The 26,015-nt window shown below is 27.3% G+C and overlaps 1 protein-coding gene across 1 annotated transcript in view; it reads left to right on the plus strand.

Moving 5' to 3' along the window:
• The first annotated feature begins 1,834 nt into the window (after positions 1-1,834).
• The window catches only part of LOC107443556 (protein disulfide-isomerase A5), a 38,084-nt gene continuing 13,903 nt past the window's right edge, over positions 1,835-26,015 (plus strand). Inside the window, exons 1-15 of the mRNA XM_087153354.1 lie at positions 1,835-2,142; positions 3,881-4,019; positions 6,006-6,096; positions 7,496-7,561; positions 7,663-7,708; positions 12,201-12,293; positions 12,581-12,641; positions 14,764-14,831; positions 15,061-15,152; positions 16,696-16,764; positions 17,954-18,090; positions 20,054-20,121; positions 20,876-20,970; positions 24,172-24,237; positions 24,321-24,460. Coding sequence (XP_087009480.1) covers positions 2,092-2,142; positions 3,881-4,019; positions 6,006-6,096; positions 7,496-7,561; positions 7,663-7,708; positions 12,201-12,293; positions 12,581-12,641; positions 14,764-14,831; positions 15,061-15,152; positions 16,696-16,764; positions 17,954-18,090; positions 20,054-20,121; positions 20,876-20,970; positions 24,172-24,237; positions 24,321-24,460 — 1,282 coding nt within the window. The 5' untranslated portion in view covers positions 1,835-2,091. The remainder of the gene's footprint in view (positions 2,143-3,880; positions 4,020-6,005; positions 6,097-7,495; positions 7,562-7,662; positions 7,709-12,200; positions 12,294-12,580; positions 12,642-14,763; positions 14,832-15,060; positions 15,153-16,695; positions 16,765-17,953; positions 18,091-20,053; positions 20,122-20,875; positions 20,971-24,171; positions 24,238-24,320; positions 24,461-26,015) is intronic.

The following is a 26,015-nucleotide window of genomic DNA, read 5'->3' on the forward strand; positions in this document are numbered from 1 at the left end:
CAGACCGTCGCCAATAGCCCATTGAGCAGCTCTAGTGCGACGTAAATTAACAACAACAACAACTAAACTGGCGCAAAATGTCAATTCGGAGAAGAGCAACAACTTTATGAAAATGAACAGTGTTTGTGGTCTAAATTTTCAATATTTAAAAGCTTGAGCCGTGGTGGCACAGGGCGTTCACCTTCCAATGAGGTGAACCGGGTTCGAAACTTAGCGATGGCTGGTCGATACAAATTCCACACTCGGCTTTCACCAACCACAGTGCTGACGTAAAATAGCCTCAGTGATTGACGGATCATGGGTTAAAGTTTCTTTGCCATTAGGCTAACTGTCGGATGTTTTCGTGGTTTTCCTCACCATGTAACGCAAATGCGGGTTAGTTCCTTCAAAAAGTCTTCCATGAAAGCAAAATTTCTCCTAATATTTGATCCAGGAGTTCCACTGTCTTCTGGATTGGGTTGATAATTACAAGTCTACTGATTTGAACAGTAGTAGTCGTAAACCAAAAGAAAAATATGTCGGCTATTCCGCGATGGATATAAAAAAAAAAAATATTTAAAAACTTATTCCGATGCTGCATTATTCGGGCTAATAAAAATGGGCAAAACTGAGGATATCGCAGCGGTTTTGATAGTTTTCATCGAGGTTTAAAAAATTTCGTCAAATTAGCGAGATTTCAAAAAGTGCGTAACAACTTTCAAAATTATGTTCAGTGTCCTTTCCAAAGGTTAGACATAAATTTAGTAAGATGGTGTGTGAAAGATGATAAAAAGCAATAAAAAACAAATATTATCATTGGTACTGAAGTAAAAGTGACATTTCTATTTATTTAAACTTTTACATGCAGTCGGTGCCAGAACACCTTCTCAAAAAGTGAACAATTATGGTTTCATATGATTTAGAAAAATATGCGAATCTCAAAACCATTGCTCAAAAATACTCAGCACGTTTACTCAAACAGGTGTAAAAAAGAACCCCAAATGTTGATAGATTGATTTGATTATCTATTCGTTCCTACTTTGAATCATTTATACGCGTGGAGTAGAGTGTGTGAGAGAGATGCTTGTTAGTTACCTGCAGGATTCGAATTAAGGACCATACGGTCGTAGCTGGATGCTCAAACCATCACGAAAATAGTGGCCGCCACACATTCCCCCTCCAGTGAGTGAGAAGTCTGTGAGCATTTCATGACACTGAGAGGAAGTGTAGCTGCGATAGTAAAGTGAGCATTCTAATGCATCCGGACTTTGACGTTATTGATCTAAATTATTTGTTTGTCGCATCAAGGCGAACCGTGGAGCAAGGCGATGTAATGTAGTACTGCCATCTGTCGAGGAGTAACATACTTAGCGTCTTAAAGTGTCCATAGTCATCATTGTGAGAGAGATGTTTGTTGCCTTCTGGTTGGAATCAAGTTAAGGACTTCTAGGTTTGTAGTCGGGTGCTCAAACTATAGCATCGAAAAGGGTGTTCATCCCAGTCCAAGGTGAGGTAGGAAGCTTTAAATGTAGAGGACACCATATAAGATATGAGGAGTATTCCCATAGTTTGCGATTGCCCAAGACGCGCTTGGGAAGGCTTAAAATAAGCATGTAAGCTAAAGTGCTCATGCGTGCACGAATCGCCTGCGGTCTCATGCTCAAATCCATGTCAGGATGTAACATAAGGGTTATTTTAACTGTATATGATAAAATTGTGTAGCAGCAAACTGGAACCTGATTGACAAGTTTTTCGGGGGTAAATGCAACTCAAATTTTCCACATGCAGCGTGAATGGCTCTTAACTCACTTGGCTACCTCGAACCAAGCTTTTAAATTTCTTTTTATTTCCTTCTGAAGTTGGAATGGCAACATCTTTGGCTACGTATGAAAAAGATAAATAAATAGGAAGAAACATAATATGACTTATTTAGTTTCCGTTCAAATCGTTTTTTCAGTTTTATAAAATATTTACTATCTAGTACTGAATACTCCTACTCTTTGAATGGAATCAGTTTTCTCAATTTTTTAAATATCTAAAGGTGCAAATTCTCATTGCCGCATGAAAGCACTGACGGTACGATAGGATGTGTTTTTAGACTTCGAATGAACTATGGCTATATTCAACAGGAAGCCGGGTTTTACGTATTGTCTTATAATTACGGTAAACTGATTTATTAAAAAATTCAAGAAAAATTCGTTAATCTCGTTTCATTTCATTGGTTCTTAATTGTGTTTTATTTTACATGGTTGCTTAAGCCGATAGTTAAGAGAGACCTATATCGTTTTTTTACAAAACTAATGAAATGTCATTTTTCGTATTCTTTTTTACAATTTTATTTACCTATGGAATAATAATTAATTTGTTTCCTAGTGTGAAATTGCATTTATTGATTAACCACTTGTTGCTTATTTTAAGTTTACATAAAGGTCTAAAAGAAAGCAAAATTTGATATGTATGTATGATACATGAAAGTGTGATTTTTTACTTGATTTTTTATTTAAATTTTTGCTTGATTTATAAAATTCTTCAAATTTAGTATATTTAATGAGGGTACATTATTTGCATATTTTTTTTATTTTGTGTGCTTTTGAAATAAGTGTAAAGAGTTAACAGATCAATATTAAAAATTTTATTATGTTAAATGCATTTGTATTCAACTGCCTTGAATTAAATGTAGGAGGATATTCTTCTGATTTCTTAGATGAATAAGGAATTTAATTTGTGCTTGCATGCTTATTAGATAATCATTCGTTGACAAAAATTATATTATAGGATACTTCTTACTAAAGCTTTGTTCTAAATATTTATACAGTCCTTATAATGGGGTTGTCATTATAATTTTTTCCCCATTTGTTTTGTATTTCAACTCTTGTAACACTGCTTAAAGAGAACAGGGAAAACCTGGAATTGTCAGGGAATTTTATTTTGACTGTGAAAAGAAGGGAGTAGTCAGGGATCGTTGCAGTTTTTTTTAAAAACCTTTAAAACTCTCACATCATGCCTGGAAAATAACCAGTCTTAAAATGGTTAGTAACAGCAATCACTTACTGAGATTTGATTTAAATAAGTCTAACATCTATTACAATTATTTATTATAAAAATTCCACATTTTAGTGAAACGTCTCCATGTTACCATCCTCATTCAATTATATTTTTTTGCTCACAAAATCTAATATTTGTCATTACATATAAAAAAAATCAAAGTTTTCTGATGAAAAATTGTATGGTTGTAATTGTAAAAATTGCATTAAATATGGTCTGGATATACATTTAAAATTTTCTTGAAATGCCTGGAAAAGTCAAGGAATTTTTTTCTGAAATTAGGTGGTAACCCTGTGTAAATTTTTTAAAATCAATTTTGAATGTATTTATAAACAATGATATTTCTATGCAGGCATGTATGAGAGCACAAAATTTTTTTTAATGTTGCTCACAGGCTTTTATTATTTGCCTATAGTTTTTTAATGCATTTTATAATGCTTGCATTAAAATTGCAACATTATCAATAATTTTAAAAAATCTTAGAAAATGAATTAAATTTTTTTTATGTATAATTTTTAAAAGCAAGTCATTTTGCTTTTTAAATTTTCTTTTTTATGTACTATATTTATAGATGCATTCAAGTCTGAACCTAAGCAAAATAGCTCCCTGTTGACGTTTATAAAGAATAAAAATTTTGCCTAGTAAATTCGAAACATAACGATAAATAAATTTATTGGTTATATGTGTATGACATTGAATTGGAATGTTTCGTTCTTAAATAAATGAATATTCTTTAATAAGTACTTAACTACTAGTTGTGAACATCTTGAATTGTTTATTAATAGTTAGCTGCTTAACCTGTAGAAATTTCATTCTTTTTAAGCATAATTTAATTAATGTATTTCTAATATTGCAGTTTATTGTTGTCTTTTGTCATTTGGCTGTCAGCAAAAAAGCTAATTCCAGGAGCTTAGTAGAAGATATTATTGATGCAAAAGAATTAAAGAAACTTTGTCGCACTAAAAATAATGTTCTTATTTTGTTTACAAAAAATGGTATGATTTTGTTGTTTTTTCATGTCAATGGTTTTTTAATGATTATTTTGTTTTTATACATGATTATAAGAAATACTTTTTTGTATTTTGCTATTTCTATTTATTAAAAAAAAAGAACTTGTTTTATGAATTGTTGTTTGAACCTTGTATGCCTTCACTTTTATTTTTAATGTTGATCTAAACCTTTTTTTTTTTTTAAATTGCCTGTGTGTAGAATGTATAGTTTGATTCTTTATTTTTAAGTAATCTTTTTAAGAAAAGAGAAATATTAAATTAAAATTATCTCATTTTAGTGTTCTTTAAGATTTAACTGTCCAGTTTTTTTTATATATTTCATTTTTTTTTCTTTCGCCCCATTAATTAATGCTTACGTTCCAATTTTTTTTTTGAGAAATTGCTATTTCTGGTACAAACATCTCATAAAATTGTAAATGATTTTAAAGTGACATTTCTTATTTTATTTGGCTGACTTGTTAATTTGATTTTGTTTTAATTAAAATTTTTTTTTTTTGATTATGTAGCTGAAAAGAAAAATTTTTACATTCAAGTTAAATAAAAATATTTGTGCTAATTAAAAAATTAAACTATACTTTGCTATGCTTTCATCTGCTATATCAATGTAGTTTCAACTTTCTGAGTTATTACCATTAAGGAAGCTTATATAATTTACCTGAAATTTTTTTTCTAAATGCTGTATAAAACATTCTAATTAAATTTAATTAGGATAATTAAATTTAAAAAAAAATTATGGTTTAATTCTTTTGAATATAGTAGCTAACTCAATTTTCGTTAATTTCTAAACTGTGTCATTAGTAACAAAATTAAAATTTCATAGTTTAAACCGTTTCATATATGGTTCAAATTAATGGTGATGAAAGATGTAATTTTAGCATCATCACTATATGATTTTAGTTTTCATTTTTAATTAAGGAAATGTGAAATATAATTAAAATTCTTAATTAGCAAAGTTTGATCTGAGGGATCTTCCACTAATTATGCAAACTAAAGGCTTCTTACTTGCCCTTACTGGATTTGCTATTTTCAAGAATTTTAATACCCTCAGGATGAAAATTTAATGAAGATCTAATCATTTTATCCAGATTTTAATAAATTACAAATTTAGGGACCCTTGAATCGACTGATATTTTAAGCATGTGCAGTTACAAATCTTATAGCATTAAACTTGTAATTTCAAATAATTAAATTTATATATATATATTTTTAAATAAAGAACAGTTCTTATTAAAAATTCAGTGATTAAATTTTTTTTTAATTATTCAGTTTATGATATATTTTAAATAAATAATCCTCCTTTTTCACTATTTCAAAATGCTATATTTATTTGTTTAAATGCCTCTTTTTTTTTAACTTGTGAAAAATTATATTTTTTGTTCACACTGAAAATCTAAGTATAACAAATCGTTTTAATCATTTTATTTTTTGCATAAATGTTTTAAAATGATAATTTAATTTTTTAGAAAATCAGATTCTTTAAATAGCTAGTTTGAGTTCTTTTCATTTAAATCAGTGACATTGCAATGCATGTTGAATTTACTTTAAATTAAATTTTCTTTTGAATAAGTTGTCTATTATATTTGAAAGTTATTTCAGGAAAAGTAATGTACATAATGTTATTCTTCTATTTGAGTATGAACCCTGTCATACTGCCAAGCTCAGTTATATTGATCTTTGAAATGTTTGCCAATTAACTGATTTTTTTATAGCTAATGTCATGCTTTATACTATATATCACATAACTATTTTAGTTTAAACCTTTTAACATTAAAGATTCTCAAAATATTTAATAGATTAAGAAAGATTTTTCCTTAAAATATTTTTCAAAATTGAGTGACATAGGGAAGTAATAGCTTGTGCAGCGGGCGTAATAATAGTGCAAGAAGTATAAATGCAAAATGTTTGATCGTACAGGATGCTTATAACTCTTAATATTTTGTATATTATATGTTTGTTTCTTTTACTTTATAGCCAGGCAAAGTAATGAGCTTATAAACATATTTTCCAAGGCTGCTGACGAAATTAAAGGTCAAGCGACTTTAGCATCTGTCGATTGCTCTGGGTATGACATTTGAATTATATATATTTTAACATTTTAATTTTCAAGGTGGTGAACTGTAGTTTGAATATTTAGCTATCAAGAGGTTTTTTTTTTCTGTGTCTAGTTTTTTTTTTTTTTTCTGTGTCTATATAATTTTCTCCATACCAATTTTTATATGATTTTCTTTTGCACTTTTTTTTTAAAATTTTGTCTGTAATAATTGATAGTGATAAAGAGGAACAAAGTTCAAGGTTGGTTTTGTGTTTTATTTAATTGTATTAAAGTAATTGATTTATCGTTGAACATTGTTTAAAACTTGGCATGCAGCTTTTATTTTAAACATGTGTAGTTTAGGGTTGCTGCTAATTTGATATTGATTATTTCAAGAGGGTCATTTGTGCCAAACGTAAACAAAAGTATTAAATTTGTAAATTTCTATATCTAAAAAAAAAAAAATAAATATTAAGCAGAGCAGAAATTTTTATTAAAGACAGGAGAATTAAAACCACTCTTTCTTTCTTTTAACAGAAGTATATAAATTTCTTGAATAGTTCATTTAACAGTAAACATTGTGTACTGACCTCATTAGAAACACTAGTATTTATGTATTTCCTTCTCCTAATTTATTTTACAATTGAAAATGTATTTTAAGCATTTTTTCAGCATCTAGCATTGTTTTAAAGATCTGTAAAGAGATAAACTAGATTTTAATTTTAAAAAATGAATAATTAGAAATATTAGCTAGTTAAAAACAAAGAATCATATGCTTGTAAAATGCAATTGAATATTACATTGAGGAAAATACTTAAGTTGTTTGAAATAAAAAACATAAAAAACTTTACCCTTTTTCTGAGATAATTTTGATCTAAATTTACACTACTAAAAATGTTAATTTTAATATTTAGTCTATTTCTAATGACTTTATTAATAAAATGAATAACTAAAGGAACTAGTTCAAATTAAAATTTGCTCTCTACATTTTAATATCTTTGTATTAGTTTATAATTTCTTTCTGAATTGAAATAGTTTTAATCTTAATTTAAGTATTAGCTTTGTTGGTTATTCAGAAATTGTCTAAATTGTTTCAATCCATTCTCAAACTTTGTATATTCTAGCAATAAAATATTTATGTTAACAATTCCTTATCTTCTTAAACCTATGTTTTAATGCTGCGCTTTTTAAGCTTAATTTACCTTTTTCCTCCATCTAAATAAGTAATTTTATTCAGCCAAGACCATTATCATTGATTGCAGTGATTTAAGATGATTTAAATCTCTGCAATCTTGTTTAGATCTAATTCTTAAATGATCAATTCCTTTAATTTAATTTTATTTCATTAGTGGGTTCAAATTTGTGCATTATTTTACTTAAGATGCGTTAATAGAAAATACTTTTTTATTTGTTAATTATCTATTTTTAGGGAAGCCAAGAAGTTGTGTAAAAAATTGAAAGTTGCACCTGAACCTCATGTACTTAAGCATTACAAGTAAGTAAATATATTTTAATTTCTTATTATGTTATATTATTTCTTTATATATTAATGTTTAATTTTAATTTCTGATTTTTTTTCATAATTGTTATTTTTAGAGATGGAGAGTTTCACAAAGATTACGATAGGAAATACACTGTACAGGTATGAAGTTTAGAACAAAAATATATGTGAGCTTTTAAGTAAAAATGTAACCATTTGTTTAATATTAATAATTATTGGTTTTGTTATTATCTGCTTGGCAGAATTGCGGCACAATTGTTTCTGAACATTACAAGCTCTTGTAGAAAGATTTGCGAAACAAAAAAGTTAGGTTTTTTTATCTGCAGAATGTTTTGAAATTTTTTTTCCGCAGAATTAATCGCAAAGAGGTCTTTCTTGTGTGTCAGAGGGGGAAGAAACGCTCCTCTGCGAATAAAAATTATTTTCCCTTGAGAAGAAAACAATTCTGTAATGACTGGCTCCAAAATTGCAAAAATAAAATAAAATAGTTTGCTCTAGAAATGTTTTTTGGAGCATGTTATTTTATATTTTGATAAAATCTGTCTGTGGGATGGAATTTCGTTACAAATTCAAATTTGTTGCTAAAGAATTAATAAATCATTGCGGGAATATTTGTCTTCCTTTATTTATTTGGTTGAAATAAAATCTATTCAATATTTTTAATATGTCATTAGCAGGCGAAAAATTTTAAATTACGCATTTGAGTCTTCACTTTATTGCTCACAGCTCATGCCGAGTCCTTCGTAGATTTATGAGTATTTTTTCCATTTTCATATTAATTAATTTTTTCATATTATACATGGTTTTTAAAGATCCTGTTAAATTTTAGACATAGCTTATATATATATTCCCAATATATTTCATACAATATGAGAAATTTAAATTGCACATTAAAGTATTTACTTTTTGATTCAATGATTCTATCGCTTTTCCGATCATTTTTGTTCGCTGTATTGCTATTGATTTCCACGAAGTTCTTCAAATAATATATTTTTGATGCAATATTATTTATTGCAATAAGGGACTCTAAACAAAACACGCATTTGAGTAACTCCTTTTTGAAAAGTCTGATTCGCATGATTTTGTCATCTATCTTTTTTCGGTAGTTACTTCCATGGACTTCAGTACATTTTAATTTTTTTATTAATATGATGATGATGATATATAGAATTCAGAAAGGAATTAACTAGTGTATTTCTTTTCCCCATCGAAAGGGGAGAATATTGCCCAGAATAATGGGATATGTATTCTTTTATATGTAGATTAAGAAAGAACTTACAGTTGCAAATAAAAAAATATGTGCACAGTTTTATTCTATACACTTAAGCTTCTTCTTTTTTGTAATCATAAAGCGCTTTTATTACTTTAAACTAGTTGCTTATATATCTGCTACTATTAAAAATGTTGTTCGGAAAGGAATTAATGTTGAGGAGAATAGTTTCAGAAAGCTCTAAAAATTCTACCGCAGGGGTTATTATCTGTGTATATTTATATGGTACTTGTAAGTTTAAAATACCTGAATGTTCTCCTATTTTCATGTTATTATTCAAATTTACAATGAATTAACGAGTTTATTTGTCTTTATAATTTTGAAATAAACAGATACAGGGTTGCCACCACAGGTGACTAAAATGCTACTATTTGCAACTATATTTGACCTGAGGCAACAATGGCAACTTTTTTTTTTAAAAAGCAACTATTTTCAGGAAAAGGAGACTATTGGGAAACTTTTCTATGCTCCAGCAATGTTTTTTTTTAGGCATAAATTGGGTTGACAACCTGCGGTTCGCGGTAGCTTCTGAACATAATGATTATTTTTTTTTCCTTAAAAAAAAAAAAAAGATATTGAATTGCAAATTTGAGTCATCACTTTTTAATGCGCTCAATTTGCATAGATTCCATTGTGAATCTATTTTGTTTCTCAATGGTCTTTTCAACAGTTATTGCTATAAAATTCTGCATGATTTTGAAAAATCCATTTTTTAATACGATAAATAATGAAATAAAAAAATAAATTCATGAATTTCAAATTATAGTTATCAGTTTTCAATATATATATATATATAATTTGCTAAATCAATTATTGATAAAAGGGAAAATTAATGGAAAGAGTATGTTTTTTTTAACAAAACATTATTTTCTGAATTAATTCTAGCATTGAAAAGTATTTAATGTTCTGCAAATATACAAATTTTTTTATATAAAACTTTAGTGCTAGAACACTAATGTTTATTTAAAAATTTTCATACTGGCCCTCAACTTGACTAAATGGATCATGATATATTACAATGAAGTCTTTTTTATTTAGTCCAGGGCTCCCATGGTCCTTGAAAGTCCTTTAATTTTTTTTTGCTAAATTTAGGTCCTTGAAAGTGCTTGAAAAACGTCTTAGGTCCTTGAAAAACTTGATAGGTCCTTGAATTTGTCCAATACTGCCGACGGGCCCTTTTTATAAAACACCCGCGGATCTTTCTCGTTCTTTCTGTTCTGTTCCCGAGCTCTCTCACGTGGTTTTTAACGCCAGCGTTTCTAACCGGGCCTAGCGTCTTGGTGTCTGCCAAGCGCCGGAACACAGCAGACAATCAATGCGTTCGGGACGAGACTCCACTTCATCTTCTATCGCATATGCTTAGATCTTCTTTTTTCTTATCGAAACTGGAATACTCTCGAATTTCGTAACAATATGTACCTTGTAGTTTTCAATAAATTTGCCGTTTTACCATCCGCACTTTTCCTTACATTTGCGTCATTTCAAAACTTTATTGTAAAGCGTATTCGCAAAGGCACGACTTCGTATTTGTGTTATGTAGTTTAGACTAGTTATGCCTGGGAAGTGCTATTTTAATCCCCAATGGATGGATAATCAAGCTTATAAAGAATGGATTTTATCGATGCCCGAAAAGAAGTTCAGAGCCAAGTGCCGATTATACATGAAAGAGATCGATATCGCGAAAATGGAAGAATCTGCTCTGAAATCACACATGAAAGAAAGGTAAAACAAAAAAGCAGTCTCATGCCCTGAGTTCTCTTTTTCCAAAGACATCAACATCTAATTCATCTGGTGTAAATACTCCTTCAACATCGTGTGCCTCATGTGAAACAGAAACTTTAGTGGCCGAGGTAACATTGTCTTCTAATCTGGTCAAAAGGAATGTGCTTGATGCTGAAATTCTCTGGAGTCTGAAGTGCATCACTAGTAATTATTCATGTAACTCCTGTGAAGGGATTAGTAAATTGTTCTCCAAAATGTTTGCTGATATCTGTATAGCGAGACAATTTTTTTGTAGTGTCACAAAGTGAGCCTATTTGGGCTCCTTTGGATTGGCACTATACTTCAAAGGGATTCTTATAAATGAGTTGAAGAATGTTGATTGCTACACTGTACTCTTTGATGAGATGTTAAATCAGTCTCTACAATCTAAGCAGATGGACATTATGGTAAGGAATTGATAATAAAGTTTGCACTAAGTATCTTACCTCCCAATTTATGGGTCATGGAACTGCAGAAAATATTTTGTCCTCTTTTTACAAATGCATGGATGATGGTTAAAAGCTCTCTAAAATAAAATCCATGGATGGACCCTATGTCAATTGGAAATTCTGTTAGAAGCTTCATTGTGAATTAAAAGAGAAATATTCCCACCAGGTCATATTCATTGGCAATTGTGGATTACACATAACAAATAATGCTTTTAAGCATGGTGAAAATGGGATATGTTCCTTCTAATTTTTATTTTCAGAAAGAATTGTTGCTGCATAACATTTAGAGAAGGTTGTGTAAATTATGGATGAATAATTTCAGAAACGATGTTTAATAGAAGAGAGGAGGGGGTTATGGAATAGTCATGGAATATAGAATACCTAAGATTTAGCTCTGTCTTTCATGCAGCCTTCACATGGAAATACACAGGATTAAAGGATTTCACCATTAACACCTCATTACCATTAGTTATAGATGTGCTAAAAATGATTTTGTAAATTAATATGTAAAACCAGTAGGGTTGTTTTTAAAAAAATATGAATTTTAGTCCATAATACATATACTCTCTTCTCTCTATATAGGCAAAGCATTTAGGTATTATATTTGAAATTAATTATTGCCACAACAAGCATTGTGTCTTCTAGTAAAATAGAAGAGAATAATTTTTTAAATTGGTCTTAGATTAAGGTCCTTGAAAATTTTGTTAAGGTCCTTGAAAAGTCCTGGAAAGTCCTTGAATTTCAATCTCATCATAGAGTGGGAACCCTGTAGTCGTATTATATAATTTTGGATATTTTTACAACTTTAATTTTAATTTAGATATTTGTATTATAAAATTTTGGTCATATTATTGAAATTTTTTGTTCTTATTTAAGCAACTATATTCATAATTTTAGGCGACTATTTTCATGCTATAGGCTACTAGAAGTAGCTATTATGTTTATTTTTTTGTGGCAACCCTGCAGATACTTTTTGATATCAGCGTGGCTGTTAATGGTTATTAGCTCAGTTACCCTTTTTCAATTTTTTTTCAATTGAAAAACTTAATAGGGATATTTTTTGTAAAACCTGAAAATATTTGGGTGGTCATTATAGATCAGTCTTTTAGTGCATAAGAATCATGCTTTAATTTTAATGTTTTAATTTATTTAGTCTATAGTCAATTTTTTGAAAGATCCTACTGGGGATTTACCATGGGAAGAAGACGAAAGAGGAAAAGATGTACTTCATATCCCCGATGCTAATGTGAGTTCATTGTACCATTAATTACTATATTGTAAATGTTTGTATTTTTTTCAAAGTTTAAATTAGTAAGGTAGCTTAAAGACCTGTCAAGGTATGCATCTGTATTTTATTTTCAAATTTTGAGGCAATTTTCTAGTGTCAAATTTTAGCATTGCTACTATATACTGAAATAAAAATGGTTTTCCTGAAAATTACGATTTTTATTTTTTAAGGATTTTGAATTCTATGAGATTGATAATTGTTTTAATTATAGTAATAAAATTTTTTTCTTCTTTCCAACATGATAGACTTTGGGAAAACTTCTACAAAAAGAAAAACAACCCATTATGGTGATGTTCTATGCACCATGTAAGTTATTTTTTTAATCATTAAAATATTTTTGGGATTGCTAGCATGATTTTTCTATAAATGTTTCGCCTACTTTCGGTAATGTCTAATAATGCTGTTTTTTTAAAGCGTGAGAATTTATTTTGCAGTACATCTCAATAAATGTGTTTTTATGTAAACTTAAAGTAGTACTTTTAAGTCTATGAATAATTTTAAGTTGTTTTTTAAATTGATACTTTTGTAAAGTATTTAAAATTAAATTATAAATTTAGTCCTTAGTTTTCTATTATGACTAGAATGAGTAATGTATTTGTTTTAAATATTTCCTCATTTCCTGCTCTAATATTTAATTCATAATAATGGATTCCTTTGCACCCTTCATTTTGTTATCATTAATTTAATTTTTTCCTATTCTCTTATGACATTGACAAAAATCAGTGACAATTTTAGTTTGTCCTTTTTTGTTATAAAATATTTCCTTTTCTTTGTTTTAAATTTTTTCTCTATATTTTATTGTTTATACTTATAAGTAAACAAAAAATCAATTTTTCAGATTAATAATTCAAGTAATAATATTTGTGTGACAATTTGCATTAAAATTTAATTTGTCTTTTATTTAGTATACTTGATTGATACCAGTAAAAAAAATGCTGATTTTTTTAAAAAAAAGTTATTAGTTATTTTTAACAATTTTTACAAAAGTGAATCAGGAGACATTCAGAATAATGCAGCTAATGTGAAAAATCCATAAAATTTTGTATAAATAAGTGGGGTTTATGAATACCTTGTTAGAAATATTTCATTCTATTTATAGTCATTACATATAGCAAGCTTTAAACAGGATATGTATGGATATATTACTGTTTTACTAAAATAACAACATTGACATTTAAGTTTTTAGGGTCATATTATTCCTATTGGCTTTAATAAAATCCATTAGAATGTTATTGAATATTCCGAAGAGATAATAAATGATAAACATTAATAAAAATTTAGAACGAATAAAAAATATCTTTGATATTGTTGATAAACCCCAGGGTATTTATGAAACTTGCTCCTCAATTTTTTGGTGCTTCAAATCATTTAAAATAATTGTGTTTCACATTATTCTTGTATAGCATTTTCTTATTTTTTGGGCATTCAATATTTTTTATTTATTAAAATAAAAGAGCAATCTATGCTCTTGTTTAAGAAGCATGGATTACACTTTTATTTTGCATCAGATTCTATTTGATCATGTAGAGTATTTTTCAATAAAAAAATATTTTACTTAAATATTTTCCTAAGTTTTGAGACAATTTAGCACTTTAAGTCTGATAATTTTTAATCTTAAATTATTTAGGTTGGTTTTATTCTGTGGGTATTATAGATAAATCTCAGCTTTTGTGCTGCTGCACGTGAAATTTTACTAAAGCACTCTCTAGCGTTATGTGAATGCTTTCTGATTAAAAGTCTGAGGTTATCTGCTGTTTTGGAAACAATATTAAACCCTTTCCAAAGTCTGACAATCACCGAATTGATGTTGCCCTCTCAGCTTACATGACTAACTTCACATCTCTACTCACTCAAAGTGACTACCAGCATGCAATCCTTATGTTTGGAGTTCTTCTGATAGTGGGATCAGATATACTTAAAATATTTTAACAGAACTCATAAATATTATGACTGATAAAGCAGTAGGAACTGTCTGTGAATGTCTTTTACTAATTAACGTTTATATGAAGTTATATAATATACTTTTTGAAATATGAAATGAGTTTTTCTAAATTTAAACTGCTAAGCATTTATTTTTTTCCATGTAAATTAAATAAGAATAAATTAAAATGAAATAATATGTATTTAAAATATATTATATTTTTTGTAAATTAAATAATAATTAATAATGATGAAATTATTTTGGTTGGGTTTTATTCTGTGTGGCTTCATTGCTAAATCTCAAATTTTAACTATTTTATAATATTCAACGTTTTTATAATGTTCATCTGAAGTTATATAATATACATTACATAACTGCATACACATTACGCAATAAAAGGTTTTATAAATCTTTCTTTTGAAATCTGAAATGATATTTTCTAACTTTTTCAATTTATGCTGCTAAGTTCTTTTTTCCATGTAAATTTATTGGCTGCATGTTATTTAGGGTGTGGATTTTGCAAAAGAATGAAACCTGAATATGAAGCTGCTGCCACTGAATTAAAAGGCCACTCGGTATGTAAATTTTCATATTTATTAGATATTAATAAATTTTCATTTTATTAGAGCATTTTTTATTTAATTCTAGGTTATAAGGTTTGTTTAAATTAATTTATTTTAAACAAAATTAGTCCAATAAGTATTTTAATGCTATTGAGCAACTTATTATTTTTCTTTTAAGAAAATGCACTTAAAGCTTACAAATTGCACATAAACATGCACACAATTTATTTTTAATGTTTAGGTAATGGCTGCCATGGATGTTAATAAACCTGAAAATGCAGTTATAAGACAGCATTTTAATATAACTGGATTTCCAACTTTATTGTATTTTGAGTAAGTTTTTATTTTATATTATTTCATTTTAAAAGTATGTCTGTGAGCAAAATGTTTTTATTCAGTTAACTTCAATATAAACATTATGTGTGGAATAATGCTATTTAATAAAAATAAAGCTTTCAAGGTTTGTAGTTGTGATTTTCCTGATAAAAAAATATTTTTTCTTAATTTTTAGCTTTTCGCTACACCTGATTTTTGTGTGTTCGGAACATCCCAGTTTCTTAGAATATTAATACAGATTTTGAAGTAATCCATTCAAAGAATAGAAAAAAAATTTTAAATTTATGACATATTATCCTTTTTTTTTCTTTAAAAAAATTATAATGCTAGTTAAAAGTCACTAAACCAATAGTTCGAACATGGGTCCATCCACTAATTATATACATAGTTCAGGTGTATATGCTACCTGCAGAATTCACTATTTAAAACTTTTTAGAAAGAATAACTCAATTAAAAATTTAATATTATTAATTTTGCTGTTGGTGAATTTATGGAATACCACATTTATTATTTTCAGGAAATGTGATAATAAATCTTGTAGGGTGGAGTTTTGTAATTTTGCACTTATTGATTAATCTCTTTTATCTTATTTCAAAATAAGTTGTAAGCATAAGTTTTTTAATTGTAGAATAAAGTACTTTTGTGCAAGAATGATATCTCGGATATCCAATTTCAGTTCAAGATTATTGAAAATCAGCTTTAAAATTATTTGATTAAAGAAGACTTAAACTCGATTATAAATTTTAATTTGACTCATTGTTACTTTTTACCTATCATTTTAACGCAACAGTATTATAAGAATTTTCGTTATTTTGATCTCAAATTGTTAAGAGTTGTTCAGTGCTTCATTAATAAAATTAAGCTGGAAATTGTTAGAACTTTATGTTCTAAACAAAGTAATCCAAAAATTAAAAATCCCCCCCCCCTGAAATTCACCTTAATTATACTCAAGTAGAGCAATTTATACTTTTTTTAAATTATTTTCTTGTTTCACCTTTTTAAAAGTCTGGCGTGTGCATACTGTTCCAAAAAATGCCCTGATTTTTTAAAGAAATGTTGCCCTGATATTTTCTTTGCTTCGTTGTGAAGCGTGCGCTTTTTTGTGGATACAGTTAAACCAGATACATATGTATGCTAAATAAACCAATTATCCCTAATATTTCTGAAAAATACATTCATGAACTTTTATCATAAATTATCTATTTTGTCCAAAATAATAATAATAATAGTTCTGATTTTTATAAAAAAATATTTTTCTTACTAAAAAAAGTTTTAAATAAACTAGAAAATGGATTTCTTTCTTTCACATTTATCACTTGATTGTGTATGAGTTAACTTATTTAGTATACTTCAAATAAGTTAAGCTCATGAATTGATAAAACAGGGCTTATATATAGTTGATCAAACTTACCTACAAGATTTTAAAGATAAGTTTTTTTTCTTCATTTTTTTAATTATAATATTATGATTTGTGTTGGTGATTTCCAAGATTGCTTTATTATGTATTTGCATTAATTTGCAATCTTTATGTCATTTTTAGAGATGGGCAGTTGAAACACAAATATGATGGGGAAAACAATAAAGAAAGCATTGTTGGTTTCATGAAAAAGTAAGACTTTATATTATTCATAATTTTATGGAATTTTTAAAAAAGCAAGTATACTCTGAAATAACATTAATTAATATGTGTGATTTTTCATGTGGCTTGAAATAAAATACTGTCAAAGTATATAAAATGTAGTAGTGGACAATAGATATTGTTCAAGTTGTCAATGAATAGTAAAAATTTGTTTTTACTTGTACATATTTTCATTGTGAACAAAATGTAATGACTATAGTTCAGTTTATTTACTTATTTTTTTATTCGAATGCTTTTTTAGTAATATGTTGCTTCTAAAGCCTAAAGGAAAATTTACGTCTTAGTGAAAAGTTTTTAATGTATCTAATTGAATATATTAAATGAATATATAATATATTAAAATTTAACTTTGTTGAGTTTCAAATCATTGATAAGTATACATTTCTGATTCCCTGATGTGTTCATTCTATCAGAAAAGTAGTTTCCTCCATTAACCATCTTTAAAAAATAATATATATATATATATATATATAGAGAGAGAGAGAGAGAGGGAGAGAGAGATTATTCAGGTCTATATTAGAATTAATCATTTTTGAGCAGGTATACCTTTTGTTTAATAATCACTTTTGGAAAAGTCATAAAGCACATTTTATTTTAAAATTTTAAATTTTTTGAATTAAAATTGTTTGACACAGTTATAACTCCCATTGAAATATCTTTAAAATTATTTAATTTATAAATACCATTTTTTTTTTTTTTTTTTTGTAATTCATAATTGTATAGATTTTTTTTTAAAAGGTTTGGTTTCTAACCTCTTCCAACGAAAGCTATAAATTTCATTAATTACAAAAGATTTATAAATTTTAGGAAAAGAGATTTAATATTTAAAATTGCTGTTCAAACATGAAAAATAAATTTATTTTATGTGTAAATTCAATTTAAAATTTAGGCAGTTATGTGTGCTCTAATTAGTAATATAAATTTTTTATTTACCATTGTTTAGCAGAGAGGAAATTCTGAGTAGTAAATTCATTGGCTCTATTTCTACAAGCTATTTCTAGTTACATTAAAAATTTTTAACAGACACACAATTAATTCTTATATAGTTTATTCATGTTTATATAATTCATAATCAAATTAATTGAATATTCATTAAAATAGTTAAATATTATATGACAGCGTATCATGATAGATTTTCAGTGTATAATTTATGTTTCAGTCCTGCAAATCAGCCAGAGAAGCCTAAAGAAGAATCTTGGGCTGATACACCAAGTCATGTCCAGCATCTGACTGATGATACATTTGCATCCACATTAGAATCAGAATCATCAGTATTGGTCATGTTTTATGCACCATGTATGTAAGATTTTGAACTGCTTATTTTGAAGTTTTTTTTCCTCTCAAAAAGAGTTGAGTTTCATGAACTTTGTTTTTATCCATTAAATAAAAACTCACATTTACAGCAAAATTTGCAGCAACCTTAAGTAAACAATGAGGTTGAAATTAAACTATCTATCTACTTCAATAATTTTTTTTAGATTTATTTAAAATAAGGTATAAACTTGTTTAAAATTCATTTTTTACAAAAATTTCTGCTTTTACAATTTTTCTGGCTTTTGTGCAAAATATTGTTCATATTTTTAATTAATGTACTGTGCTTAAAGAAATTCTGTTGTTTAACAAATTTTAAAATTCGACATAGTAATCTACTAAAAGTAAGTTTTATTACTTAATTTAAAACATCACTTTATTCTGGTAAAATATTACTGTACATAACAAGTACTACATTGTTGTTTTAATGTAATACTATCAATGGTTTAGAATTTAGTTCAAATTTACTGTAAAAGTCTGGAAACTCAGAATCTGAAATTAATTTGGGACCTTTCTCACCTTTATTATTTTTGTTTTAGTCATAAATTTTTCTTGCTATTTCCTTCCTTAAAGTTTTTTTTTAGTTGTAAAATAATAAAATAACTCATAAGCTGCCATATTTATTCCCTTTTTTTTTTAAGCACTTGAAATAAAATTTGATAAATGCAGTTTATTCCATAAAGCATCACTTAATATATATTTTTTAGAATCTTTATTAAAAATAAAAACAAAGTATTCACATTAGGTGTCTCAAATTAAAATTAATGAAAGGAAAAAGCAAAAAGACCATCGAAATATGACAAAACAATTTACTAAGGATTAGGTGTACAGAAAAATAAATAAGAACTTGTTTGATTGTGGAAGAAACTTTAAAGGTGATTATTAGAAAGGCATTCAAGTTTTGACTTATAATCAAACAGGTTTTTGTTTTTTCTATGGTTGCCTTTCTTAATTGTGATTTGTGAGTATTTGATAGCATACTTGTGTTTTCCTGTCTTAAATACTTATTTGCACTCCCCCCCCCATGACTATTTTCTTTTATCATCATTTGTTATGAGGATTAAAAATGTACATTTAAGTAGTGTTTAGGAAACACCCTGTTTATATAATTATATTGATTGCTGGCATTTATAAATCTATATTGTTATCTGTTTTTATATCTATCTATCTATTTATTACTAACATTTAAATTTCATGGGTTAAAATTTATTTAAAAAGTTTCTCAAATATTTGTTACCAGGCTCACAGGATTTATACAATGTTATCTTTTATAATATGAAAAAATTACTTATTTTTTTCTAACATTCAACATTTAAAATGTGATTTTTTTTAAACATTATTATGGAATGGCATACTTATTGCTGAATGTGAGAGATAAAAATTCTTTTAAAATACTATGCACTCTATGGTAATCCTGTAAAGGATATGTATATACACTACTCGACAATAATAGCAGAGACTCAGTTTTTGATATATTTTTAAATTTCTCACGAAATACTTTAACGACTATTTTGTAACTTTAAAAGTGTTTAGTTCATGCAATTTCTTATACTTTGCAATACGGTTTAAAGCTTTTCGAGGCTTGAGGGATCAAATTATTAAAAAAACAAGTATTTCTGAATGCACTATTTCGGAAAGTCAAGCCAAAAACTTGCAATTTCTATCGATTAATTCAATTGTTATTTGCAATAATTGCATAAAATTTCGTAAATCTAGCTTAAATATTAAAAAAATCTAGCTGGATTTTTTATGGACTGCTTTTCTTTCTATAGCATTCAACTCTTTTTTTTTGATGCATGTATATTTATTTTTCTCCCATAAGAATATAGTTTTCAGAAAAATTTTATTTCTTGGTATTTAGATTGTTATATTGACATTTGGTCGTCATAGTCGTCAATTTTGATTCACTTTTTTCATGGTCTTTTTTCTTATTTTATTATTATTTAAGGGTGTGGACATTGCAAAAAAATGAAACCGGAATATGTGAATGCCGCTGCAAGTTTGAAAGATAAAAATGTAAGTAATATTATAATTTAGCTTGTTTATAATAATTTTGCTTATTATGTTTTATCTCCATACTTTTTGTTTTTGAGCCTGTCTTAGTTTGTTACATTGTTTAGTATTTTTATCTTTAGTAAGTGTTGTGCAGTACAACTGTTTCGGACACTTGTCCCAATAATGTCTATATTTTATCTAATCATCATTACTGATTATTTCAAATAACACTCGTTTTCAAGCTTGAAGTAGTAATATATGGAAATCTGCACAGCAAGTCTTGCTATAAGGGTTTGAAAATAATACATGAGTTTAGAAGTATTTTTATTTAGTAGTTTTTTTTTTTCACTCTTTTTGGTAAGTTTGATTTCTTTACCTATTTATAATCTTTTACTGTTTATACACTTTTTTTCTAACAACTAGTGTCTAGTTAAAAAATTACAAAGTGTTGGATAATTATTATCATAAATAGTTATTTATCAACATATAATTTGTTTTTAAAATCAAAATTTACATTATAAAGTTATTATAAAATGGCTTTAAATAATTCTATATTTGGGTAACTTCACATTTATGTTTCATGATAAAATAAAAAAAATTCCCGTTTTTACTTTAAAACTTTTTTTGCAATACAAATTTTTTTTTATTATATCTAAAACTTTGTAAAAATAGCTTAATTGAGGTCAATTTTAAATTTATTAATTTGCAAAACTTTACAGTCTATTTAGTTTTTACTCTTTGGCTATTTGTGTTTTAGTTAGATTTTTTATTTCAGATTCCTGGCATTTTAGCTGCTGTAGATGCTACAAAAGAAAAAGCTGTAGCTGACAAATTTAAAATAAATGGCTATCCCACAGTTAAATATTTTAAGTATGTAATGTATTAGTCTCATTACAATTTTAATATTTTAAGTATGTATTATTTTTATTACAAATTTACTTACATTCTATATGCAATTTTAGCAAAATTATGTTCAGGCTTCAGTGTTAGATATCCTTATATGAGCTTTTAACCTTTGCTGTATTCAGGAAGAATCCTTTTGTTATTAAAGAAGAATTTAAATTCTGACTTAATTAACCAAGACTGACTTAATTAAGTTATTCCAGTAAAATTTATTTTTGTTTTGTTATTAATGTTTATAATTAGAGTTTTATCTTCCTAACATCGTATATGCTTGAAGATCATGCTAGAAAAAGATCTCAAGTGACATTTTAGTATATTTAAGAGTATCAGCTTTAGAAAGTATTAAAATAGTTGGATGGTTTTTTTCAAAACAGATTCTCCTAAGGAAATTAGACTTATTTATTATATATATATATATATCAGTGGCGTACGCAGAATTTTTTCAAGGGGGATGTTCATAATTTTCTGAAACTACTAAGAGAAATTCGAGTCTGTAATAAAGCAATATTATTTCCTTAATTTAGACAGCTAGATAATTTTGACTTTGTTTAGTTAAATTTTGATTTGATTTTTTAAGTTTAAGAACATAATGTAATATTTTCTGAAAAAAGTCCTATGTCATATGGGTGGGAAGTAACACTTTGAGGGGCACTTTCACATTCATCAGATTTTGTTATGCTAGAAACGTTTTCTTCAACGGAAGTATCACATTTCTGTACAACAGAAAAACTTACATTGGTATTAGATGCTGTCACCTGACTAAGTTCAGGTCGTGATTTTTTCTCAAAGTAATTAAAAATTGTTAAATTCTTGCCTTTTGACATCCTAAAGATCCAAGAACAGCAAATATATATATATCACGTGATTTTGGTTTCAAAAGTACAACCCTATTATAGTAAATGTTTTTTCTGTATTCTGAGAAATCCCATTTTTACTAAACAATTTTTACTAATTTTTACTAAAATTTTTATTTTTGCCATTTTGTCTGAGCTCAAGGGGGGTGTTTAAACCCCTAAACCCCTCCCTTGCGTACGCCACTGATATATATATATATACATACAGAGAGAGAGCTTTTAAATCCGAAATTGTTAATTGTTCACTGTTTCAGTATGCCACTTTGACTCAATTAGTTTTGTATGTTTAACTCACTGGCGGTTAAGCAAATGGGCAAAATTGGGAGAATGTTTCTCCTCAACACACTATTTCCCTATCTAATAACATGGAAAAACCGGTTTTGCTATGCCGAGAAGTCTGCATGCTAAGATACGACTTTTTAGGCGCAGAGCCATCAGTGGGCTAATACCAAATATAATTTGTTGGTTATTTTTCCTTTTTATTTTTGAAGCTTCTTTCTACTCATTAAGATTAAGTATAGGATTTTATAAATTTATAATAGTGGTTTCTTTGGAAAGTAATGGAGTTTCCTGCCTAGAAATTTTTGTATTGACAAGAAAAAGTTAAAATCCAAAGGTGAAAAGTCTGAAGATTATACTGGGTGTAGTAGTACATCCCATTGAAGCTGCAAAAGCTTTTGCTGAGTTACTAAACTCTCATTACATCTCACATTATCTTTGTGGGAGATGATACTTTTTATATTAATCATTTCTACCCTTTTCTGTTTGAGTGAATCATGCAGTTAGTCCAGTACACTTAAGAACTGATAGTTGTCCTGTTAAAACTTAATAATGAAAATAATTCCCTTAAAATCCCTCCAAATATTTCTTTATTTAATAAGGCTTTAAGCAAAAACTATTGTGCAGATTCTAACAAATTTTGCTGTTATTTGTCAAAACACATAATCTAAATCTGGGTAAAGAATTGAAATCTATTAACATTGTTATAAAATGTAGGTGTTTTTAATTTTTTTAAAAATAATTAGGTGCATAACGTTGAGGAGTACTTAATGTAAGTATCGAAATTTCATAAAATGAGATTAAAAAGAAATATTTAATTTTCTCATTTAGAATAATTATATAATTAAGATTTATTACTTTCTAAAAGCTAAAATTGACTGCAAAGGAGAAATATATATGTGTCTCCTAAATACAAGTTTTTCCTGCTAAAATTTTGGATTTTTTTTTCATTGATTATTATTTTGTTTATACAGATTTTTTTTTTAAAAGTATTTTTTGATAATGATAATTACACATCATTACATATCAGTTAAAATAATATTCATTTGTTAAAAAGATGTTGAGATATTTTCGTTTAATTTGTAGATGAACACACATACTTGACAATGCTGGTCACCGCTCTTATCCAAATTTATTTGACCTTTGTAATTTATCTGATCACTAGTTTTTTTTAAAATTGTAGTGAATTCTCAGTACACTGTAAAATTCTAATTCTTAAATGATTTTGGAAATTGAATGACTTATTTGTCTGTAATCAAAGGTTTCAAATAAAAAAGTTTCAGAAATGCTGAAAATTGAAACAACTGATTAACAACATCAATACCAGCTATACATGCACTTACTGCAGTGCCTTCATGTATGCATAAATAAAGCGCAATGTTATATGATTTGCATAGTATTATCATCTGTAATTTAACTTATCACTTAGTCTATTTGGTATCCAAAATTGTTATAGAACTTGGATTTTCAAAATCAACAGTGTCTAGAGTATACTGAAAATTTATGAGTAATACAAAAAAAGAAAATAAAAATACCGATTGGTCAGACTGCATCGAAATTATATTATAATTTTTTCCCAAGTGGAAAAAATTATAATATAAGTTCTATGCAGTCTGACCAATCGCTATATTTTTTTTATTTTGTTTAATTTTTTTTTTCAAAATCCTCTGCTCATTAATAAAAAAGAATTGTATAGATAACATATTAAAATTTAAGGACATATTATTTATTTACCGAATTTTTAATTATTATATGCAAGCTTAAGTACTTAATATTTCAGATTTTATGTTTGTGCTATGCTGTTTATTTCTTTTTACAAGTTGCCAATTCATATATATTTATTTTTTTAAGAAAAGTATTTTTTAATCATTTTAATATAATAGTTATAAAACTAGTATTTAAATTGAACCTCTGCATTATGAGTTGAAAGCACATACAATAAAAATACTAAATCAGTAAAAATGTTTTCTTGAGTAAAAGCTAAATCTATTTATAAATGTCTACATCACATAAAACAATTTTACTGTTATTTTAGAAATGGGGAACCTGCATTTGACGTCAGCTTTAGAACTGCTGACAAAATTGTCGAGTTTATGAAAGAGTAAGTTCATACTGTTTTCTCCCATTAAAAATTATGTAGAAATTTATTTTCTTACCTGCTTTTCTAATTTTTAACTTTTTTAGTCCTAAAGAACCACCCCCTCCTCCACCACCTGAAACTCCTTGGAGTGAAGAGCCCAGCAATGTTGTTCACTTGACAGAAGAAGATTTCAAGCCATTCTTGAAAAGAAAGAAGCATGTTTTAATTATGTTTTATGCTCCATGTATGTTTGCTCATAACAATTTTCTTTTTAAATTTCATTAGATTTTTTCACACTAAGTCAGTTCTAGTTTTTGAGAAATACTGGGTAGTTTTATTTTCACACAACAAAGACTCTCTTAAATATATTTAAAAACTCTCTGAAAAATGAAGTAAAGAAAACATACATGTTAGCGCTGTCAAACTACTATTTAATCCTAGATTAACTAACTTCAAATCAGTGCTGTTTTGTAGCTAATCAATCAACTCTCATATTTTGATTCTTATGTTTCTTTTATTTATGTCAGACTATTTAGCGTGGCTCAAAAGAAATATTCTAGAATTGTAGATAAGGGGTAAAATTAAACTTTTTGCAATGGTTGAAGACCTTACAGTAACAACTGGCAAAAATTAAGTGTCTATTGGATTGATGTTTAGTTATCAAGTGTTAAAATAAGATGAAAAAAAAAAGCACACTGTCTAAATCTAATTAATCAACTTTGAGAAAAGTAGACCCAAAAACATTAAAATAACTATTTGTATGCCAAAGGAAACATAGAGGATTAGAAAATCAAACTGGTTTCGGTTTTTCATCCTCGTACCTCAATTGTAATTTGACGAATTTTGCTACCGTTTTTTTTTTTTTTATCTTTCTCGTTTATATAACAATTTGACACCTCTCATGTCTATGTTCATTACTTTTAATTTTATAAAGATTTTGAAAATGTATATTAAGGGTAGTGATTTTGATACACCTTGTATATCTTGAGTTCCAAAATAGTTTAAAAACAGAAAACTAATTACTTAGCTGTTACTGGACATTAATTATTTAGTTTGGACATTATATTCTATATTAATATTAATATTATGAATAAGATAACTGGAAATGCATTTAAAACTATTTGTTTAATGACATAATTTACTGATATTTGTTACGTCCTATCAGTTTGCAGGGATGAGATTTTTCCGCTTTTTAGCGGATTTCCTCATTTTTCACTTTCATCTCTTAAATTTCAGCTTTTTTATCAAAAATTCAGATTTTCTAAAAATTTCAATTTTTTTTATAAGTATTCCGCTTTTTCAGAAAATTTACCGATTTTCAAAGAGAAACAGAAAATTCAAACTACATAGCTACCAAACCTTTCTCATTTTTACTTATTTTAGCTATTTTCTCCCCTTTTACTCGCAGCAGATAAGATTTTCAGAATTTTTTACCCGCCCTCCAGATAGACCAGATTTTTGTAGTTCAAACGACGCTGCTTCTGACAAGCCTTTTAGAGGTCCCAAGCCTGGAATCTGCTAATATCGTTTCTTATTCACACGATTTTAATATCAAACATAGATTTTCATATTTACGTGTTGCAACTCTTATTCACACGATTTGAATATTGTACGTTGCGAAACTTATTTTCGAGATTTAAAAATCCGATATTGTGATTCGTATTTACGCCTTTTTAAAAACCTATGTAGCGATTCGTATTCACTCAAGTTTAAAATTCAATGTCTTGATTTGCTCATGCGGTTTATAATATCAAACATTGATTTTCGTATTTATACGTGATTTTAACATAAGGCATTGG

The sequence above is a fragment of the Parasteatoda tepidariorum genome, chromosome 10, assembly GCF_982258835.1.
Source record: "Parasteatoda tepidariorum strain Cologne lab strain chromosome 10, Ptep-v5.0, whole genome shotgun sequence".
Taxonomy (NCBI): Eukaryota; Metazoa; Arthropoda; class Arachnida; order Araneae; family Theridiidae; genus Parasteatoda; species Parasteatoda tepidariorum.